The sequence below is a fragment of the Rattus norvegicus genome, chromosome 13 (genome assembly GCF_036323735.1).
Source record: "Rattus norvegicus strain BN/NHsdMcwi chromosome 13, GRCr8, whole genome shotgun sequence".
Lineage (NCBI taxonomy): Eukaryota > Metazoa > Chordata > Mammalia > Rodentia > Muridae > Rattus > Rattus norvegicus.
The window spans coordinates 71,046,930-71,070,897 of record NC_086031.1 but is presented as its reverse complement, the minus strand read 5'-3'; the positions used below and the strand labels follow the sequence as shown (position 1 = coordinate 71,070,897).

General features: G+C 42.0%; 1 protein-coding gene across 5 annotated transcripts in view; it reads left to right on the top strand.

The window, feature by feature from the left end:
* Axdnd1 (axonemal dynein light chain domain containing 1) overlaps window positions 1–23,968 on the top strand; it is a 77,796-nt gene that overhangs the window by 29,113 nt on the left and 24,715 nt on the right. For all 5 annotated transcript variants that reach the window (XM_063272748.1, XM_039091372.2, XM_039091370.2 and 2 more), the window contains exons 12-17: window positions 9,295–9,415; window positions 12,160–12,261; window positions 13,424–13,587; window positions 15,007–15,082; window positions 16,660–16,894; window positions 23,416–23,623. In XM_063272748.1, coding sequence (XP_063128818.1) covers window positions 9,295–9,415; window positions 12,160–12,261; window positions 13,424–13,587; window positions 15,007–15,082; window positions 16,660–16,894; window positions 23,416–23,623 — 906 coding nt within the window. The remainder of the gene's footprint in view (window positions 1–9,294; window positions 9,416–12,159; window positions 12,262–13,423; window positions 13,588–15,006; window positions 15,083–16,659; window positions 16,895–23,415; window positions 23,624–23,968) is intronic.

Below are 23,968 nucleotides of genomic sequence, written 5' to 3'. Positions count from 1 at the left end.
GGGGTTTTACTTCTTCCCTTAATATGACACAAATACAATATTGGCGACCCAGAGTTAATCACAAATGTGTTTAATAATCACAATTAAAACTAATAAATTCACTAAATCTAAAGATAACTGTGAAATGCTTTTCTCATTCCCTTTTGCAAAAACTTTCAATTCTTTAAATTAAAAAAAAAATGTGTGCATGTGGTATATGTGTATGTGTATGTCTGTGATACCTGTGTGTGCATGTGGTGCATGTGTATGTGTATGTCTGTGATACCTGTGTGTGCATGTGGTGCATGTGTATGTCTGTGATACTTGTGTGTGCATGTGGTGCATGTGTATGTGTATGTCTGTGATACCTGTGTGTGCATGTGGTGCATGTGTATGTCTGTGATACCTGTGTGTGCATGTGGTGCATGTGTATGTCTGTGATACCTGTGTGTGCATGTGGTGCATGTGTATGTGTATGTCTGTGATTACCTGTGTGTGCATGTGGTGCATGTGTATGTCTGTGATACCTGTGTGTGCATGTGGTGCATGTGTATGTGTATGTCTGTGATACCTGTGTGTGCATGTGGTGCATGTGTATGTGTATGTCTGTGATTACCTGTGTATACATGTATGGAAGCCAGAGGTCAGTGCAGCTTCTTCTTCTATTTCTCTTCAACTTTAGAACCATTTTATTTTGTTTTATATCTTACCTGTTTTGGTGTTATGTCTGCAGGTATGTCTGTGTAGCATGTGTGTGCAGGGCCAGTGGAGCCTAGAAGAGGGTATCAGATACCTTAGAGCTGGAGTTACAGATGGTCATGAACTAGCTACTATTTGAGTGGGGGAAACTAAATACAGGTCCTCTGCAAGGGCAGCAAGTATTCTTAATGGCTGAGCCATCTCTTCAGTTCCCAGTCTTTCTCTTTTATAGATTTTTCATTCTCTTTACAAACTTGTTACATTTTGGGTGGAAAAGTAAACATTTCATGAAGGGACAGTTCCAAGAACCTTTCTGTGTTTGACCGGCTATGACTTTCCTTTCAATTATTTTTTTTTCTTTTCTTTCTTTCGGAGCTGGGGACCGAACCCAGGGCCTTAGCGCTTCCTAGGCAAGCGCTCTACCACTGAGCTAAATCCCCAGCCCCTCCTTTCAATTATTTCGAGCACACCAAAGATCTGAAGTGGTGGTTCCTGACTTATGCCAAGAATACAGTTCTATGTCTCTGCACTTTAAATCTTATAGCAAAGTTAACATCGATGAGAAAAATGTTATTTGTCACTGTCTTAGTTAATGTCCTCTTGCTGTGAAGAGAAACCATGACCACAGCAACCCTCATAAAGGACAACATTTAACTGGGGCTGGCTCACAGATCAGAGGTTTAGTCCACCATCATCATGGTGGGAAGCATGGCGGACACAGCCAGTCATGGTCTGGACAAGGAATTAAGAGTTCTACATTCCAGACCTTGCGCAGGTAGCTAGAGGAGAGGGAGGCAGGGAGAGAGGAAGGGAGGGAGGGAGGGAGGGAGAGAGAGAGAGAGAGAGAGAGAGAGAGAGAGAGAGAGAGAGAGAGGGAGAGGAGAAAGAGAGAGAGGGAGAGGGAGGGAGGGAGGGAGGGAGGAAGGGAAGGAGGGAGGGAGGGAGGGGGAGAGAGAGAGAGACGAGAAAGGAGAGAGATAGGGAGAGGGAGCGAGAGAGATAGGGAGAGGGAGAGGGGAGAAAGGAGAGAGAGGGAGAGGGAGAGGGGAGAAAGGAGAGAGAGAGAGAGAGAGAGAGAGAGAGAGAGAGAGAGAGAGAGAGAGGAGGAAGAGGAGAGAGGGAGAGGGAGAGAGAGGAAGAAGAGGAGAGAGGGAGAGGAGGAAGAGGAGAGAGGGAGAGGGAGAGGGAGAGGGAGAGGGAGAGGGAGAGGGAGAGGGAGAGGGAGAGAGGAGAGGAGTGCCTAGCTCTAGCATCTGAGATCTCAAAGCACCACCACCAGTTACACATTTCCTCCAACAAGGCCATACCTCTTTTTTTTCCATCTTTATTAACTTGAGTATTTCTTATTTACATTTCGATTGTTATTCCCCTTCCCGGTTTCCAGGCCAACATCCCCTAACCCCTCCCCCTCCCTTTCTATATGGGCTTCCCCTCCCCATCCTCCCCCCATTGCCGCCCTCCCCCCATCAATCACGTTCACTGGGGGTTCAGCCTTGGCAGGACCAAGGGCTTCCCCTTCCACTGGTGATCTTACTAGAATATTCATTGCTACCTATGAGGTCAGAGTCCAGGGTCAGTCCATGTATAGTCTTTAGGTAGTGACTTAGTCCCTGAAAGCTCTGGTTGGTTGGCATTGTTGTTCATATGGGGTCTCGAGCCCCTTCAAGCTCTTCCAGTCCTTTCTCTGATTCCTTCAATGGGGGTCCTGTTCTCACTTCAGTGGTTTGCTGCTGGCATTCGCCTCTGTATTTGCTGTATTCTGGGTGTGTCTCTCAGGAGAGATCTACATCCGGTTCCTGTCAGCCTGCACTTCTTTGCTTCATCCATCTTATCTAATTGGGTGGCTGTATATGTATGGGCCACATGTGGGGCAGGCTCTGAATGGGTATTCCTTCTGCCTCTGTTCTAAACTTTGCCTCCCTATCCCCTCCCAAGGGTATTCTTGTTCCCCTTTTAAAGAAGGAGTGAAGCATTCCCATTTTGGTCATCCTTCTTGAGTTTCATGTGTTCTGTGCATCTAGGGTAATTCAAGCATTTGGGCTAATAGCCACTTACCAATGAGTGCATACCATGTGTGTTTTTCTGTGATTGGGTTAGCTCACTCAGGATGATATTTTCCAGTTCCAACCATTTGCCTACGAATTTCATAAAGTCATTGTTTTTGATATCTGAGTAATATTCCATTGTGTAGATGTACCACATTTTCTGTATCCATTCCTCTGTTGAAGGGCATCTGGGTTCTTTCCAGCTTCTGGCTATTATAAATAAGGCTGCTATGAACATAGTGGAGCACGTGTCTTTTTTATATGTTGGGGCATCTTTTGGGTATATGCCCAAGAGAGGTATAGCTGGGTCCTCAGGTAGTTCAAGGTCCAATTTTCTGAGGAACCTCCAGACTGATTTCCAGAATGGTTGTATCAGTCTGCAATCCCACCAACAATGGAGGCATGTTCCTCTTTCTCCTCATCCTCACCAGCATTTGCTGTCACCTGAGTTTTTGATCTTAGCCATTCTCACTGGTGTGAGGTGAAATCTCAGGGTTGTTTTGATTTGCATTTTCCTTATGACTAAAGGTGTTGAACATTTCTTTAGATGTTTCTCAGCCATTCAGCATTCCTCAGCTGTGAATTTTTTGTTTAGCTCTGAACCCCATTTTTTAATAGGGTTATTTGTCTCCCTAACAAATAGTCTAACTTCTTGAGTTCTTTGTATATTTTGGATATAAGCCCTCTATCAGTTGTAGGATTGGTAAAGATCTTTTCCCAATCTGTTGGTTGTCGTTTTGTCCTAACAACAGTGTCCTTTGCCTTACAGAAGCTTTGCAGTTTTATGAGATACCATTTGTTGATTCTTGATCTTAGAGCATAAGCCGTTGGTGTTTTGTTCAGGAAATTTTCTCCAGTGCCGATGTGTTCGAGATGCTTCCCCACTTTTTCTTCTATTAGTTTGAGTGTATCTGGTTTGATGTGGAGGTCCTTGATCCACTTGGACTTAAGCTTTGTACAGGGTGATAAGCATGGATTGATCTGCATTCTTCTACATGCTGACCTCCAGTTGAACCAGCACCATTTGCTGAAAATGCTATCTTTTTTCCATTGGATGGTTTTGGCTCCTTTGTCAAAAATCAAGTGACCATAGGTGTGTGGGTTCATTTCTGAGTCTTCAATTCTATTCCACTGATCTATCTGTCTGTCTCTGTACCAATACCATGCAGTTTTTATCACTATTGCTCTGTAATACTGCTTGAGTTCAGGGATAGTGATTCCCCCAGAAGTCCTTTTATTGTTGAGGATAGTTTTAGCTATCCTGGGTTTTTTGTTATTCCAGATGAATTTGCAAATTGTTCTGTCTAGCTCTTTGAAGAACTGGCTTGGTATTTTGATGGAGATTGCATTGAATCTGTAGATCGAGTTTGGTAAAATGGCCATTTTTACTATATTAATCCTGCCAATCCATGAGCATGGGAGATCTTTCCATCTTCTGAAGTCTTCTTCAATTTCTTTCTTCAGAGGCTTGAAGTTCTTGTTGTACAGATATTTTACTTGCTTGGTTAAAGTCACACCAAGGTATTTTATATTATTTGGGACTATTATGAAGGGTGTCATTTCCCTAATTTCTTTCTCAGCTTGTTTCTCTTTTGTGTAGAGGAAGGCTACTGATTTATTTGAGTTAATTTTATACCCAGCCACTTTGCTGAAGTTGTTTATCAGCTTTAGTAGTTCTCTGGTGGAACTTTTGGGATCGCTTAAATATACTATCATATCATCTGCAAATAGTGCTATTTTGACTTCTTCTTTTCCAATCTGTATCCCCTTGATCTCCTTTTGTTGTCTGATTGCTCTGGCTAGAACTTGAAGAACTATATTGAATAAGTTGGGAGAGAGTGGGCAGCCTTGTCTAGTCCCTGATTTTAGTGGGATTGCTTCAAGTTTCTGTCTATTTAGTTTAATGTTAGCTACTGGTTTGTTGTATATGGCTTTTACTCTATTTAGGTATGGGCTTTGAATTCCTATTCTTTCCAGGACTTTTGTCATGAAGGGGTGTTGAATTTTGTCAAATGCTTTCTCAGCATCTAATGAAATGATCATGTGGTTTTGTTCTTTCACTTTGTTTATATAATGGATCACGTTGATGGTTTTCCATATATTAAACCATCCCTGCATGCCTGGGATGAAGTCTACTTGATCATGGTGGATGATTGTTTTGATGTGCTCTTGGATTCGGTTTGCCAGAATTTTATTGAATATTTTTGCGTCGATATTCATAAGGGAAATTGGTCTGAAGTTCTCTTTCTTTGTTGGGTCTTTGTGTGGTTTAGGTATAAGAGTAATTGTGGCTTCATAGAAGGAATTTGGTAGCGCTCCTTCTGTTTCAATTTTGTGGAATAGTTTAGATAGTATTGGTATGAGGTCTTCTATGAAGGTCTGATAGAATTCTGCACTGAACCCATCTGGCCCTGGGCTCTTTTGGTTGGGAGACCTTTAATGACTGCTTCTATTTCTTTAGGAGTTGTGGGGTTGTTTAAATGGTTTATCTGTTCCTGATTTAACTTTGGTACCTGGTATCTGTCTAGGAAATTGTCTATTTCCTGCAGATTTTCAAGTTTTGTTGAATATAGGCTTTTGTAGTAGGATCTGATGATTTTTTGAATTTCCTCTGATTCTGTTGTTATGTCTCCCTTTTCATTTCTGATTTTGTTAATTTCGACACACTCTCTGTGTCTTTGGTTAGTCTGGCTAAGGGTTTATCTATCTTATCGATTTTCTCAAAGATCCAGCTTTTGGTTCTGTTGATTCTTTGTATAGTCCTTTTTGTTTCTACTTGGTTGATTTCAGCTCTGAGTTTGATTATTTCCTGTCTTCTTCTCCTCCTGGGTGTATTTGCTTCTTTTTGTTCTAGAGCTTTTAGGTGTGCTGTCAAGCTGCTGATATATGCTCTCTCCTATTTCTTTCTGCAGGCACTCAGAGCTATGAGCATAGCTTAGCTCTTAGCATAGCTTTCATTGTGCCCCACAAGTTTGGGTATGTTGTACCTTCATTTTCATTAAATTTTAAGAAGTCTTTAATTTCTTTCTTTATTTCTTCCTTGACCAGGTTATCATTGAGTAGAGCATTGTTCAACTTCTGTGTATATGTGGGTGTTCTTCCCTTATTGTTATTGAAGACCAGCTAGCCCGTGGTGGTCTGATAGGACGCATGGGATTATTTCTACCTTTCTGTATTTGTTGAGGCCTGTTTTATGACCAATTATATGGTCAATTTTGGAGAAAGTACCATGAGGTGGTGAGAAGAAAATATATCCTTTTGTTTAAGGATAGAATGTTCTATAAATATCTGTTAAGTCCATTTGGTTCATGACTTCTCTTAGTCTGTCTATGTCTCTGTTTAATTTCTTTTTCCATGATCTGTCCATTGATGAGAGTGGGGTGTTGAAATCTCCTACTATTATTGTGTGAGATGCAATGTGTGTTTTGAGCTTTAGTAAGGTTTCTTTTATGTATGTAGGTGCCCTTGTATTTGATTTTTTTTTTTTTTGGTTCTTTTTTTTTCCGGAGCTGGGGACCGAACCCAGGGCCTTGCGCTTCCTAGGCAAGCGCTCTACCACTGAGCTAAATCCCCAACCCCGTATTTGAAACATAGATATTTAGAATTGAGAGTTCATCTTGGTGGATTTTTCCTTTGATGAATATGAAATGTCCTTCCTTATCTTTTTTGATGACTCTTAGTTGAAAATCGATTTTATTTGATATTAGAATGGCTACTCAAGCTTGCTTCTTCAGACCATTTGCTTGGAAAGTTGTTTTCCAGCCTTTCACTCTGAGGTAGTGTCTGTCTTTGTCTCTGAGGTGTGTTTCCTGTAGGCAGGACAATGCAGGGTCCTCATTGCGTATCCAGTTTGTTAATCTATGTCTTTTTATTGGGGAGTTGAGACCATTGATGTTGAGAGATATTAAGGAATAGTGATTATTGCTTCCTGTTATATTCATATTTCGATGTGAGATTATGTTTGTGTGTTTTTCTTCTCTTTGTTTTGTTGCCAAGACGATTAGTTTCTTGTTTTTTCTAGGGTGTTGCTGGCCTCCTTATGTTGGGCTTTGCCATTTATTATCCTTTGTAGCGCTGATTTTGTAGAAAGATATTGTGTAAATTTGGTTTTGTCATGGAATATCTTGGTTTCTCCATCTATGTTAATTGAGAGTTTTGCTGGATACAGTAACCTGGGCTGGCATTTTTGTTCTCTTAGGGTCTGTATGACATCTGTCCAGGATCTTCTTGCTTTCATAGTCTCTGATGAGAAATCTGTTGTAATTCTGATAGGTCTGCCTTTATATGTTACTTGACCTTTTTCCCTTACTTCTTTTAATATTCTTTCTTTGTTTTGTGCATTTGTTGTTTTGACTATTATGTGACAGGAGGAGTTTCTTTTCTGGTCCAATCTATTTGGAGTTCTGTAGGCTTCTTGTATGTTTATGGGCATCTCTTTCTTTAGGTTAGGGAAGTTTTCTTCTATGATTTTGTTGAAGATATTTACTGGTCCTTTGAGCTGGGAGTCTTCACTCTCTTCTATACCTATTATCCTTAGGTTTGATCTTCTCATTGAGTCCTGGATTTCCTGTATGTTTTGGACCAGGAGCTTTTTCTGTTTTACATTATCTTTGACAGTTGTGTCGATGATTTCTATGGAATCTTCTGCTCCTAAGATTCTCTCTTCTATCTCTTGTATTCTGTTGGTGATGCTTGTATCTATGACTCCTTGTCTCTTCCTTTGGTTTTCTATATCCAGGGTTGTTTCCCTTTGTGCTTTCTTTATTCTTTCTATTTCCATTTTCAATTCCTTCACCTGTTTGATTGTGTTTTCCTATAATTCTTTCAGGGATTTTTGTTTCCTCTCTATAGGCTTCTACTTGTTTATTTATGTTTTCCTGCATTTCTCTAAGGGAGTCCTTTATGTCTTTCTTGAAGTCCTCTGTCATCATGATCAAATGTGATTTTAAATATATATCTTGTTTGGATATTCAGTGTTTGCTTTGGTCAGAGAAATGGACTCCAATGATGCCATGTGGTCTTGGTTTCTGTTGCTTGGGTTCCTGTGCTTGCCTCTCGCCATCAGGTTGTCTCTGGTGTTACCTTGTCTGCTATTTCTGACAGTGGCTAGACCGTCCTATAAAAGGCCACACCTCTTACTAGTGCCACTGTCATGTCTAGGCATCTTATAAGACTATAGGGGCATTCAAAGCACCACAGTCACTTTGTAGCTTCAGTGGTTGTTCTTTCAACACATGTATTGATTGATTGATTGATTGATTGATTGATTGTGTGTGTGTGTGTGTGTGTGTGTGTGTGTGTGTGTCTGAGTCATCCTGCCAACCCCAACAACTTCTGTTTGGCTAAATTCAGAGTGCTTTTCATCCTGAGAAAGGCAATGGTGTAAATTAGAAAGGTGTGTTCTACAGACACAAAAACAACAGTAAGAGATGAAACACCACGGTCAAAAGCAATGTGGGGAGGAGAGGGTTTATTTGACTCACATATCCTAAATACAGCCTATTGAGGGACACCAAAGCAGGAACTCAAACATGGCAGGACCCTGGAGGCAGGAACTGATGCAGAGGCCATGGAGGGTTTACTGCTGTGCTGTACTCCTCTTGGCTTGCTCAGCCTGCTTTCTTCCAGCACCCAGGACAGCAGCCCAGGGATGGCTCCACCCATAACATTGGGCCATCCCATATCAATCACGAATTAGGAAAATGCCCCTATAGGTCTGCCTACAGCCCTATCATATGGAACATTTTCTCAGTTGAGGTTTCCTCCTCTCAGATGACACTAGCTTGTGTCGAGCTGACATAAAAACTAGCCAGGACAAGACATTTAATTACACATAAACCTCTGAGTGGCTGGGAGGGATTTTTTTAAAAATCTTGAGCTAATTATATTATTAAAAATTTTAGTACCTTACAGTTTATTAGGCTTCAGGCCTCTAATAAAGAATGCTAACCAATGAGCAAAGAAGATTAATAATAAACTTCTGAATTTCTATTGTCTGCATTTTAAATTTTTTAAAACTTCAAAAACTGTGTGCAATGAGTGTGAATGTGCCTGCACACATGTGTCATATGTGTGCATACACAGGCACACGTGTGGAAGCGAGAAGATAATTTACAGGGTGTGTCTTGTTTCTGCCACTGTGCTAATTACTCTGTGGTATCTGTTGAGCAGACTTGCAGGCAGCTCTGTCTGTCTCTGCCTCCCATCTCACCTTCAGCATGTGGAGATTAGATGCACGCTGCTGCATCTGCCTTTTTATGTTGTCCATGGGGATCTGAACTCTGGTCAAGTTAACAGGCTTGCAAGGCAAACGCTTTTACCTATGGAGACATCTCTTGGGGGTTAATCTGAAGTTTTTATTGGATACAATGGCATTTAGAAGGTTACATTGGACTTCCTATTTTTATCATGACTATCATATTTGCCTTTAAAATTTCACTCTTAAAAGTGTTACCAATATACACAGCAAATATGCCATGGTAACCTTATGAAGAGGCTTGAAGGAAAAGGATGCTTATTTTCATAACAAAATATTTGCAAGGTGTCTAAATAGATACTTCTTCTCTTTCAGAATAGTAGAAGACTACCATGACTTATACACAATGCAGAGAGGGAGGATGGAGAGCGATATTAAACTCTTAATGACAGAAAGAGACATTTGGAGCTCAGCCACATATGAACTGGCCCTGAAGGTTTGTTCATCTGGATTTGTAACTCAGACTTCTAAACTGACTGAAGTTTCATCGGACAGTTTTGTTTTGTTTTGTTTTGTTTTGTTTTGTTTTGTTTTGTTTTGTTTGTTTTGTATTGTTTGAAACAGGATTTCTCTGCATATCCCCAGCTATCCTAGAGCTCATTCATGTACCAGACTGGCCTCCAACTTACAGAGATCTGCCTGCCTCTGCTTCTGCCTCCTGAGCTCTGGCAGTAAAGATGTGCACCACCACTACCCAGCCTTCAAAAAAAAAAAATACAAAAGGTACAAGAAGAAAGAGGTGTATATTTATGGATGAATATCATAGTTTTGTGGGCATTGAAGATGGAAACCTTCTGTTGGTAGCTAGCTATTGTACAATTGGGGCTGTTTCTTTTTTCTTTAACTGGAACTTATAAACTATGACTATAAATTATTATTTTTGTTTCTTTTGGGCATATATTAAAACTTATAAATATAACGCATGTCATTTTTAGAATTTTGAACCACACAAAGACCCTACAAAGAAAGAGAACTTCAGACCAGTTTCCCTTATGAATATCAACATAAAAATACTCAATAAAATTCTTGCAAATCCAAGTACTCAACAAAATGATCACCCATCATGAACAAGTAGGCTTCATCCCAGGGATTCAGGGATGGCTCAATATACAGAAATCCACCAGCATAGTCCACTATACAATGAGACCCTGTCTCAAAAACCATAAACAAACAAACGGAAAACCTAGACTTTGTAAAGTTTGTATGACTATGAGGGTATAAGTGTGGGTAAGGCCTGAACAACTAGAAAGGAGAATAAAATGGGGGTAAAACTCAGTGCTGAGGGGGATGGGGCTAGGTAAAAGGACGTATGGGACACAAAGGAGGAAGAACCATGTGTGGTGGCCTTTAATCCCAGCACTCAGAAGGCAGAGGAAGGTGGATCTTCAAGTCCAAGGCCAGCCTGGTCTACAGAATGAGCTCTAGGACAGCCAGGGCTACACAGTGAGACTCTACCTTGGAAAACAAAACCAAACAGGGACAAATAACAGCAATAGCAATAACAAAAAGAGAGAGAAAAAGAGAGTGTGGCTAGGGCGGAGTGGGGTCAGAGGTTACAGGGGGAGGGATAATGAGGGGAAGAAAAAAGTCCCGAAGACTTGGTTCCAACATTAAAATTTTCAGTGCTTTTTTTCTCTTCCAAGTACATTTGGTTTTTTTCCTTTACTTGTTCATTTTCATTGTAGAACTGTTTAGGCGTGATTACTAACGATTACATGACAGAGCTGGTATTAGGATGTCTTGAAATCTCCTCTATCAGAGCATTTAGTTGATTACTTTTAAATTTGGCTTTAGGCAAATTCTTAGGACAAGAGCAAAAAGAAGCCATAGATTTTGCCAAAACATCACAAGAATATTCTCTAGTTCGGTTCTAATATTGCTTCCCTCTAAAACCTCTTGAGCAACACCTGTGCAGTCCGCATTGCTCTATGCACTTTGTCTTCCAAGCTCCTCCTACAATGGCTCATTAAGCTCTGTTTCTAGCAGTCAACTTTTTTCTAATCCAAAGTCCTCAATTCTTCCACATTCCTCAAAACAAAACAAAATAACAACAAAACCCACACAGTCATGTTGGTCATAGCAATAACCCACTTCCTGGCACCAACTTCTGTCTTAATTGCTTTTCTATGACTATGATAAGACACCATGACCATGCCAACTTGGAAAGAAAGAATTGAATTGGGCTTATCATTTTAGAGGGTTAGAGTCCATTGTGGTGGAACAAAGGCATGGTAGTAGGAACAGCTGAGCACCTCCCATCCTAATCCCAAAGCAGGAGGCAGAGAGAGGGTACACAGGGAATTGTGCCAGTCTTTTGAAACTTCAAAGCCTGCCCCCAACCATATACCTCCTCCAACAAGGCCACACCTCCTAATCCTTCCCGAACAGTTCCAACAACTAGGGACCAAGTGTTCAAACATATGAGCCTGTGGGGGCATTCTCACTCAAATCAGCACATCTGTCACATGGAGGACCCTGACATCTGCAGTAGGGACACTTGGACATCTTTCTTTTATTTTTTCCTTCTGTTTCTGTCCTAGTAAAGTCTTTACCCACCGTATTGAATAAGTATGGTGACAGTGAGCACTTTGGCCTGATTCCTGAATTAATTTATGTTAAACTTGTGTGTGTGTGTGTGTGAAAAGGAGGGTGCTAATACTATTATTACTATTACTATTACTATTATTATGCAGGTTGAGGGGCGGCCATCTTGGGCATGGTTTGTCCTCCGTCCAAGGGCTTTCTTGTACCCAATCCTTCCTTGCCATAGGAGTGCTGTGGGTACAGAAGTGTACTGTTATGCTGGCTTTCCCTGGGTTCTGGGTGTTTGAAGTCAGGCCCTCACATTTATCTACTGGGTGTATTTTTGTTTTCCTTTACATTTTTCAGGTATTCTATCATCATCTCTGTGAAAGTCTGAAGCTTTCCTGTCTATTAGGATTAGTCTGAATTTTCTTTACCTGGATACCAGCTTGTGGTCTTGCCCGTGTATCTTCAACTGTGATGTACTTCCAGTTCAATAGCTTCAGAAGTGTATGATGCCGATTACTTAATTATTTAACTAAGAAATTTTGATTGATATGATACTGATAAAATTGATATGTAAAAATGTTACAAGTAAATTTTAGTGTTTAAAAAAATGTTTTAGGTTCCCGATCATACTGCTTTTTTATTTTATAGGTAATTGAAAGAAATAGAGTCATAATGGCTAAAAAACTCTACCTCAGTGAAAAAGGCTGGAATAAATATGCCAAGCACTTCATCATAATGCTGTCCACTAAGGTAAATCCCAGTTTAGCTAAGCCATGGGTAAAATGATATCTGTGCTGTGTACTGAAGCCATAGGCTTGGCTTTGCCAAATCTCCAGATTCTTAAGAACAGTTCTATACTTAATGCTTTATTGTGGGTAGAACGAGAGCCATAAGGGAAGGGATAAGGGATCGCAGTTACATTGGCTTGCACTGTAATACAAATACACAGGTCTAACAACACTCCAGAGTTATTCACTTATTAGTGGTTAAGCAAAGACAGGAGTAAGAACTGGTGGTTGGGTTGTGGTCATTCCTGTAACCTCAGAACTCAGGAAGCTGAAGCAGGAGGATCTCAAGTTTGAGGCTAGCCTGGGCTACAGAGAATAAGAAGAGAAAGATGATGATAAGGAGGAGGAGAAGGAGGGAGGGGAGGAAGAGGAAGAAGGAGAAATTACCGATACATTCTTAAATAATTTTATGAGAAAATTTATTGATCTCCACTGGAGAAAATGAACTGGCGCTTAGTGCAGTTTTCACCAAGTCAAACCACACACACCCATGAGTCATCAGGCCCCCTCCCTTTTGAGCATATCCGACACAGATTTATTAAGGAAATTTGAGAAAGAACTCTGGAGAGTAGGAGGGGTTCATATACATGTGTGTGCCTGTGTGAGTTTGTGTACCATGTGTGTGCAGGTGCCCTCAGGCCACTAGAGGGCATCAGATCCCCCGGAACTGCAGTTTCAGGCAATTGTGAATCACCCCGTGTGGGTGCTGGGAACAGAACTCCAGCTCAACCCTTCACAGATTAGTAAGCATTCTTAACTACTGAGCCACTTCTCCAGCTCCTGCCACCTGACTATTAAAATAATTCTCTATCTAATAGGGTCTTTGTTTTAGATTAAATAATGTCACTGTCTAGAATTCACATTTGGTTCTGCCTGACTTTCCAGTTCCTGTCCTTGCCCACGCAAAAATCCTGTGGGGAAACTAGGTTCATGTTGCAAAGGAAAACTCCTTGTTCCTAATAACATGTAGCACAGAAAACCACTACCATAGTGGTGGTGCTTTGCAACCTTTGACCCCACTTCCTGTGAATTCTTTAAGTAACTCACTATTAATAAAGACCTGGCACATGCCAATTAACATTGGTAACAGGAATAAGTGCATGCCTCGATTCTGTGCATTTTAGGACACTGGAGACCTTGCAATGGTGGAGAAGTTGACAGAGAAGTGGAAAAAGTTAGTGAACAAATTTAAGCACGACGTGGAACGCACAGAGGAATCTACAAAAGAAAAATCACAAACCGTGAAGGATGGGCTCATCAAATGGCAGCAATTCTTCAATAATAACATGTGGGTCTGCACGGATCTCGCTTTTCTGAATTTATTACGTTATGTGTGGTAACTCAGCCAACTCCGTCACTAATTACTAACACTCAGTTTGGGAGAGGGGTCACGGTGGAGTTCAACCTTAATTAGCTTTCCCTCACACTTCTTCTTTCCTTCCTTCCTTCCTTCCTCCCTTCCTTCCTTCCTTCCTTCTTCCCTCCTTTCCTCCCTCCCTCCCTCTTTTCCTTCCTTCCTTCCTTCCTCCCTCCCTCCCTTCCTTTCTTCCTCCCTTCCCTCCTCTGCCCTCCTCCTTTTTCTCCTCCTCCTTCCTCTTCTGCTGCTGCTTCCTCATCTTCCCCTTTTTCTCCTCCTCTCTTCCTCCCCTCCCCTCTCTTCCTCTCCCTCCCTGCCCTCCCCCATTTCTAGAGCAGCTCAGCAACCTCCATGCCCAGCTCCTCTCTTCTCTGCCTTTCTCCTGTCAGCAGCTGTTGGGGTTTCAGGTTATTTGCTCATTTTTCTTTCAAGCTGGAATAAAGTAATCTTTGAGCTTCAAAAAAAGACATTATTTTGCTGTTTAAAAAGATCAAACACTGGGCTGGAGAGATGGCTCAGTGGTTAAGTGCGCTGACTGCTCTTCCAGAGGTCCTGAGTTCAAATCCCAGCAACCACATGGTGGCTCACAACCATCTGTAATGAGATCTGATTCTCTCTTCTGGTGTGTCTGAGGACAGCTACAGTGTACATACATAAAAAAAAATAAATCTAAAAAAAAAAAAAAAGATCAAACAGCCAGGCAGTGGTGGTCCGTGCCTTTACTTGCAGACGCAGAGGCACACGGATCTCTGAGTTTGAGGCCAGCCTGGTCTACAGAGGAAGTTTCAGGGCAGCCAGGTTTACACAAAGAAACCCTGTCTTGAAAAACAAAACAAAACAAATAAACAAACAAAATATTACACAAATAATGAATAGAAATATAAAAGAATAAAAATAAAAACAACAACAACAACAAAAAAAAAAAAAAAAAACGAACAAACCAACCCAAAACCCCCAGCTCTCTCTTTGTACAGGTCAGAGAGCTGAGGGGAGTCCTGTCAGAAGCCGAGGTTCCTCGGGTACTGCGGCCTTTGTTACCCACTAGGCTTCCCGTCCCTTCCTGTGTCTGGCAATTGGACTCAGTAGGAATTCTTAGGAACACCTCAGTCTTGGTTTCTCAAAATGAGAGCTCACTCTTGAAAGAGATACTCTGAGGACTTCAAGTCCTGTAACTTGGCTAGTTAGAATCAGAAATTTGTTATTTCTAATTGTGAACTTGAAGAGGCTGGGCCTCGAGGCCATGCTGAAAGCGGCCGAGGTAAAAAGGTCGTGCTGCTGTTGAGGTGGGAACTTGGGTTTTCTCTGTCTGGACCTTGTTCTGAGACCTTCCTGGCTTTTTTCTTCTTCCAGTGGGAAAGATATTTTAATCCCTAATAAGAAAAGCCCATTCAGTGTGGTCCTTAACGACTTCAAGGAGTTTCAAAAGGTAAGACTTTCTCAAAACAGTCTGGGCATCCACTCTAGCAGAGAGTGCCAGTGACAGCTCTTGCCTACAGCCGAGCCACAGGCCTGCCTTTAAAATGCTGTCAAGGTCGATGAATGACAGAAAATGAAGAAACAGCCTGTAAAATATGGTTGAGCATTTTTCAGTTCCGTTCCAGATCTGTGGGCTAAATGAACTTAGGCCGTGTGGTGAGTGTGCCTCTGATTCTTAATCAATTCCTATCATATGTGTCCTTTCTGCTCCCTTTGAATATAGCTTTCGTGTAAAGGACAAATTGGACTTTTAAAATTAACTAATTTTTATAGAGCATGGGAAAATACACAAAACATACAGCTTTGCATTTTAACCACTAAAGTGTATAGGTTGGCGGTGTGGTACATGGTCACACCGCCATGTGTGCCAGCTTTCAAACTGAAGTGCTGCTCACTGAACAGTAGCTCCTAGTGTCTGCTCTCCCTCAGCCCCTTGCAAGCATACTCTCTGTGAACTCAGTGGTTCCAGTCTTTGCCCATTTATGGACAGCTTATTTCCCTCAGTACAGGCCTTCAAGGCTCGTTCATGCTTCAGGATCGGCTCCCTCTTTAAGGCCAAGCTGTATTTTATTGTGTGTGTCCATGAATATCACAGTTTGTTTGTTTTTTAAAGTTTCAAGCTTTGAAAATAAATTGTATCAAGTCACCTGATGGTCAGGGATATGTTACAGTACCACTGAGCCTGACACTTGCAAGGCCCTGGTTCAAGCCTCAGTAAAGAGCACACACACACACACACACACACACACACACACACACACACACACACTACTATTATACTGAAGTAGTGGGACAAAGGAAAATGTATAATGACATTGACAGTGAATTCAGTTATGAAGGAATACCTAATTCATGACCTAATGAAATCTCATGCAGAGCTCAGGAAATGATCTGTATGTGAGTGTGCTTTGCCATTAGATCTTGAGTAACCCTTTCTGATCTTGAACTCACGACGTGACCAAGAACACTTCCTGGAGTTCTTCCCAACACTCTTGCCTCCTGGTGCTGGGATTACAGATGCAGACCACTTCCTCTTGTTTGGAATGACTTGACCGGAAGCATCTTAGGACTGAGGACGTCCATCTTTCCATACACAGGGAATTTTAGGGATTTGTTTGGGAGTCTCGACATGTATAGATAAAATTGAAAAGTGCCTTGTTAGGAATAATAATAATTCTTATTTAGCTTATTAAATACTTTGTCAGGCTGAAAATACGACCCATACATCATCTTATTCCTTCCGACAGATCACAATGGAAGGCTTTGTGATTTCCGTCTCACACATTGCAAAATGAAAGCTTAGGAAGGGAGTTAAGTGCGTTCCCCGTCGATGGTGATTGCCATAATGAACATTCGAATGTCTCCAATCCCAAATTCTTACAAGTCACAGACAATGATGACAACCCCTGAGCCTCCAGAAGCCAGAGTGTCATGGAGGATGGTCGCTCGAGGCAGACTTCAGATAACAACAACAACATAATAATACTAGTAATACTAATAATACATTCTCTCTGCTTCACTTTCTAGACGCTGGATGTGGAGAAAGAAAAATTTACAGGGGATTTTCTGTTGTCTAGATATGACTCTCTCAAAATGATTAAACGATTACAGGAAAACTGGATGGACATTGGGTTTGGGATACTTAGTCGCCATAAAAATATGGATGGGTTGTTGCCCCCAGAGCACGAGTACATGGAGGAAATGGTAAAAAACATAAACAAATTCTACAGAGAATATGAAATAAGAATAAACGGTGATCATGGTAAGCAAAACAAGGAAAATGAAATTTCTTGGTAATGTAAAGACTCTTTACAGTAACCACCATGTTGGGTACCCTTAAAACCTGAAGAGTTTGCTAGAAATTAAAGTCTAAGATTTCAGTATGAACTGTCACAGTTTTGTCGAGCAAAATAAAGCAATCAGTATCATTTTCCTGAGATATAGTTTAAGATATAACATGGTCCACATGGTTAAAGTGTGAATTCAAAATACACAGACAGGCTTCTGCACCTACCCCCAGTTGAGTTTCCAAAATATATTGCACTTCGCCAGGAGTCCTGCGTCCTGTATCTCTCATTCCCGACCCTTTCCCCTCATCCCCACCCTATTTCTAGATCCACTTCCTGTCCTGTACAGTTCCATTTCGACTTTTCATAGGAATGAGAAATGTGCCTTTCACCCTTTCGCGCTTCTTTACATATGATGGCATTTTTTAAGGGTCATCTATATTTACAGCATGTATCAATCTTTTATTCTGCCCTCCCCTTATTTTGAGGCAGGGTATCTCCATGTGGTTCTGGTTGTCCTGAGGTCACTATATAGACCAGACTGACCTTGAACCCCTGTCGTTGTTGTCTCCTCCTCCTCCTCTTTTTTTTTTGTTTTTTTTAAAGATATGACTTAGCCTCAAACTTGTAGTCTTCATGGCTCAGCCCCTCAAGTGCTGGGCTTATAGTCATTTGCCGCCATGGCTGGCCTTCCCTCATTTTCATAACCAGATAGATTGTATGAATATACCTGATTTTCGTATATATTTTCAATTGTAGATAGATATTTGGGTTTGTCTCTCTTTTCTGTTTTCACTTCTCTGGAGGGAACTCTTGGCTATTTGACTCTGTGTTTAGCTTCCTGAAGACTGCCACACTGATTCTGAGGTGGACACAGTTTTATATTCTCGGGAGCAATTATGAGGGTCTGATGTTTCTGCCTCCTTGGCACCACTGTGGCTACCTCACCATGCCAGGGGGTATGAAATACCGTTTCATCATGGTCTTGATGGTATATTCCTGATAATGAAGGTTACCAAAAATTTTATGAGTCTTCTTAGCCATTTGTCTACCTTCTTTGGGAAAGTACCCAGTAAGATTGCTTGCTTACCTGTATGTGTGCGCACACGTGTGGATGTGTTGTCCTTTTACTGTTAAGGTGCAGGAGTTCTTTTATTCTAAGCACAAATCACTTTTGAGGCACGTGAATTGCCAACATTTTCTCCCATTCTGTCACTTTTTCACGTTTTGGTTGGTTTTGCTTGAATGCATGCCTGTGTGTTGGGCCTACAGAGGTTAGAAGACAACATTAGATCCCCTGGAACAGGCGTTACCGGTGGCTGTCAGTTGCCATATGGGAGTTGAACCTGTGTCCTCTGGAACTACTGAGCTCTCTCATCAACCCAACCCCCCTATTTCTTTGTTGAGTCATTTTGTAACACAGGCAACTGGAGTAACAGTTATTGCTTTGTAATGGTCTTCCAGTCTGGTTTTGGATAGTGTGGTGCTCTGTTACTCAATCTCTATGTTTATCACATAGCTTCTTCATGGGTTGACCTTTTATTAGTATAAGATCTTGGTGTCCAGCTTTTAGACAGAAATCTAAAATTGAAGTGTGCACATACATGTGTACACAATATGGGGAACAGATGTTTAGCTGCCCACCGAGGTGAGGCAGATGATTACCAAATCCATCTGGAGTTTCAGTTACTGTCTTTCAATCAGGCCCCATTCCCACATGCGGCTATGCTTCACGTACCTGGCTCTTTCAGCCCCGTACGGTTTTCCTCAGGGGTCTCTTCCTCCACGTGAGACACTGACGTGATTAGTACTCAACTTCTAAAATATGGCCCCTGTTTACCTCTGCAGAGTTTTTGTGATCTCTTTGACAGTTAACTGTTCAGATACTTTAATTACTGTTCATGTTATACATTTTCCTTCCTTTAAACTAGTGCTTGTTAGATGACATGCTCTCAAGAATGTTTACCTTTTAGCCCTTAAATAAGCCAATAGCAGGAGATGAAAGGGACCCTAAAAGTAGGCTATGCCCACGGTCCTCAGATTAGGTGTTTTATGGAAGGTGGTGATACGTCTTTTTCCACTAAGAAAACATAGAGGCTGTAGAGTTAGCTCAGTGTGGGGAGCTCTTGCCGATTGCATGAGCATCTGAGTTCACGTCTCCAGCACCCATGTTGAAAAGATAGGTATGGTGATGTGTGCTTTTAATCCCAATGCTGGGATCCTCCAGGATCCCAGGGCTTGCTGGCCAGTCTGCCTAACCAACGGTGAGCTCCAGACTCAGTAAAAGACCCCGTCTAAAAATACATTAAGTGGGGAGCAATTGAGGAAGCACCCAGGGTCGATCTCTGGCCTTTACGTAATACATAAACATAGGCAGACACCACACTATTCATGCACACACACACACACCATACATGCACACACCATTCATGAATGCACATGCATATCTGCAGATGGAGAATGGGTAAAGCCTAGTGCCAGATGGCTTACTGCAGACTTATAGTGGGGTTTTCTGGACCCACCAATGGTTAAACGACACAGATTATTAATAACAAAATCTTGTCAGCACTCACCTTTCTTCCAGCACAGCAATCAACAGTTGAATATACAAAGACAACCTTCACAGTGTACAGAAAGGTTACCCTAACTCAGACTTCTACCAAATATTTACTATTAATTTTCTATGAAATTATTTCAGGATATTAAAGAGGACAAACTCATTCTGTGAGGCCACTCTTATGGATATGCAAAGCAAGAAACAAACAATTTAAAAAGTGATAGGTCCATATTCTTTTTTTTTTTCTTTTTGGAGCTGGGTACCGAACCCAGGGCCACTGAGCTACATCCCCAACCCAGGTCCATATTCTTAATAAACATAGTGGTTAAAATCCTCACAGGAATGCTGTCAATACAAACAGCACATTAAAAATAGTTTTATTTTTATATTAGTTTTAATATCCTGACTGCAGTTTCCTCTCCTTTCCTCCCGGCTTCTCCCACCCATCCACTCCTCCTCTGTTTCTCTTCAGAAAAGGGCAGGCCTCCCATGGGCATCAGCCAGCCATGTCATATCAAGCTGTGGTAAGACTGGGCCCCTCCTCTGCATTCAGGCTAGATGAGGCCCATTATGAGTGAGTACTTGGTAGGAGGAAAGGGCCCCCAAACCAGGCAACAGAGTCAGAGACAGCCCCTGCTCTCACTGTTAGGAATCCCACAAGAAGACCAAGCAATGTAACTATAACGTGTAGAGGGCCTAGGTCAGTCCCATACAGGCTTCCTGGCAGAAGTCTCATTTCTTTAGCCCCCATGAGCCCAAGTTTGTTGATTCCGTGGTTTTTGTTTTGTTTTCTTTATGGTTTTCTGTGTGGTGTTTTTTACCCTTCTGGTTCCTACAATCCTTCCTCTCCTCTTTAGCAGGACTCTCCAAGCTCTATCTAGTTTTTGGCTGTGGGTCTCTGCATCTGTCTTCATCAGTTGCTGGGTGAAGCCTCTCTGATAACAATTGCGCTAGGCATCTGTGGTGGTTTGACTATGCTTGGCCCAGGGAGTGGATGGCACTATTAGGATGTGTAGCCTTGTTGGAGGAAGTGTGTCACTGTGGAGGTGGCCAATGAGACCCTATTCCTAACCATGCAAGTGCCAGTCTTCTCCTAGCAGCCTTCAGATGATGATGTAGAACTCTCAGCTCCTCCTGCACCACACCTTCCATGGATGCTGCCAATGCTCCTGCCTTCATGACAATGGACTGAAACTCTGAACCTCTAAGCCAGCTCTAATTAGATGGTGTCCTTATAAGAGTTGCCTTGGTCTGGTGTCTGTTCACAGCAGTAAAACCCTAAGACAGGGTCTCAAGTTGGGTCAGTCGTTGCTTGAGCATGCCCATAATTTCTGTGACACCTTTACCCCAACATACCTTGTAGGCAGGATAAATTGTAGGTTGAAGGTTTTGTGGTTTGGTTAGTGCCACTGGAAGTCTTGCCTGGTTACAGGATGTCTAGCTTCCTCTCTTATTCCCCCACTGATAGTCTCAGCTAGCATTACCTTCATGGGTCCCTGGGAGCTTCTATTGCACTAGGTCTCTAGCTCTCTCCAGAGATGCCCCCTATTCCAGTTGTCTCTCCCTCTGTCCTCCTGACACCTGATCTCCCCTGTTCCCACTCCTCTCCTATCCACCTGGGATTTCTATTCTATTTCCCCTTCCCAATTAGAGTCCTGCATCCTTCCTTGCTCTCTCCGTGTTACGGAGCTTCTCTAGGTCTGTGGACTGCAGCATGGCTATCCTTTACTTACAGCTAGTATCCACTTCTGAGTGAGCACATACTGTGTTTGTCTTTCTGCGTCTGGGTTCCCTCACTCAGGATGATCTCTTCTAGTTCCATCCATTTGCCAGCAAATTTCAAGACGTCATTCTTTTTTTTCCCCATCTTTATTAACTTGAGTATTGCTCAGTTGTGTAAATGAACCACATTTTCTTTATCCATTCTTCAGTTGAAACGGGCTGGAGAGATGGCTCAGTGGTTAAGAGCATTGACTGCTCTTCCAGAGGTCCTGAGTTCAAATCCCACAACCACATGGTGGTTCACAACCACTTGTAATGGGATCTGGTGCCCTCTTCTGGTGTGTCTGAAGACAGCTACTCATATACATTCTTCAGTTGAGGGACATCTAGATCGTTTGCAGTTTCTGGATATTACAAACAAAGCTGCTATGAACATAGTTGAACAAGTGTCCTTGTGGTGGGACATCTTCTGGATACATGCCCAGATATATATGATAGGGCTGAGGTAGATTAACCAAAATTCCTGAGAACTTTCCATAGTTATTTCTAAAGTGGCTGCTGTACCAGTTTGCACTCCCACCAGCAATGGCGGAGTCTTCCCCTTGCTCCACATCCTCGCCAGCATGCGCTGTCACTTGTGCTTTTGATCTTAGCCATTCTGACAGATGTAAGACGGAATCTTTGGTTTGCATTTTCATGATGGCTAACGATGCTGAACATTTTCTTTAAGTGTCTCTCAGCTGTTAGAGATTCCTCTGTCAAGAATTCTCTGCTTAGATCTGCACTCTATTTTTAATTAGATTATTAGATAATTTCGCATATCAGTTCTATGCCAGATGTGGAGTTGGTGAACATCTTTTCCCATTCCGAAGGTTACCGTTTTGTCCTTTTGACAGGGTCCTTTGCTTTACAGAAGCTTTCTGGTTTCTGGGGTCCCATTTGTTAGCTGTTGATCTTAGTGCCTGCATGACTGGTGTTCTGTTTAGGAAGCTGTCATGTGCCAGTGCATCCAAGGCTATCCCCCACTTTCAGACTCACTGACACAGCCTGCAGTCCCTTGGTTAGGGGAGATAGAAACTATGGACTTTTCAAAGACCCAATCGCTGACAGAAATGGCTTCAGACCCATGTCTACACTCACCTGTCATTAACTATCCCAGGGAGAGGTTGCTTATCATTGTTGTTCTTTTCAGACCGAAAACTCTAGTCAATCATTTCTAGCTGGGATTCTCCATGGAGAAAACGAGAAAGTTAGAATATGAACTCATCCAAGAAACATCTTGGTCACCATTCACCAGTGAATCAGTAAGAAGCCAGGAATGTTCCAACTGACTGGAGAATTACCCATCGTAATTTGCTATTTATTTAGAAGTTGAAGGACTCTAGTAGAGGCTGGAACATGGCAAACATAGCTCTGGCGGGTCTTGCCCTTCTCCCCCATTCCCTCTGCCTTGGTAAACCTTTAGATCACATCCCTAAAGCTAGCCCCCAAGGTCTATTCCCTTTTTGGCCACTTCCTCCTCCTGAGGCTGACTACCAAGGCCCAACTATAAGTATTGAAGTCCAGCAATCAAAAGCCTCCTTTGGCTCACCTATTTAACACACCTGCTTAAATTAAACATCCCATTCTAACACTGGGTTTCCCTTTCTTTAAAAAAATTGTTTTGTTTTAAGAATTATTTATTTTACATATATGAATAGTACACTGTAGCTGTCTTCAGACTCACTAGCAGAGGGTGTCAGGGCCCATTACAGATAGCTGTGAACCAGTATGTGTACTTGAACTCAGGACCTCTGGGGAGAGTGGTCAGTGCTCTTAACCACTCAGCCATCTCTCCAGCTCTGAGTTTCTCTTTTAACCTTTATAAACCACCATTTTCTTATGTACCACATCTACTGTCTCTCTGTCTAGAGACAATACTTTGTCGTCCCCCCTGCACCCTCCCTACTCCCTCCCCGTCCTTGTTCTTTTTTCCCCTTGCCCTCACCCTCTGTCGCCTGTTTTTGTCTTTTATTCCCTGCCCTTTGACCTTCTGGGACAAATACATCTTCTTTGTGCCGAGAACTTTACCTTTGGGTGTTTTGTGCATCTCTCAAAGTTCTCTGGTAGATAATAGACAAGACAAGGCCTGTCCTTGCCTAGATTTTATACTCTAGCATTGAAACAATGGTACCACAAAGAGTTTGCTAATATTTTTTTTTCTCCTCACTTTCCTAGGTGTATCTAAAATTCTTCCAAACTTGCTTATTTCTATAGACACATGTATTTTCAAGTTAGAAAACTTCCTAGATTATTCTAAAGTGCCCATTGATGAGTGGTTTGAAATTGATGAAAAGATTAACGAAATGAAGCTTCAGCTGGAAGCTCTGTTAAACATTATTGGCTCGGTTCCACAGGACATAGACACGGACATGGACTCTGGCTCGTAAGTTCACAGTCCTTTCTCCTTGGGGTAGATGTTTCTGAAGCCCTAATATTCGGCAGTTTCGGTGTATTTATGGATGTGGGCAACTGTAGTCAACTTTTAAACATTTTTTCATCCTTCTCAAAAAGAAGCTTTGCATGTTATAGTGAAAGCTTGCTGTGGACTCGTGAGTTCCCAGTGGCTGGACTGTTTATTCAGAAGAGGCTTATTCTGTTTACAGTGTGGAAGCTGAAAGTCTTCAACAGCGTGGTGCTGACATCATAACAAATGACATCATGGCAGGGATGCTTGTGCAAGGTGGGGGGTCTCACCTGGCAAGCCAGAGGGATCCAGTGTGTTCTTTTC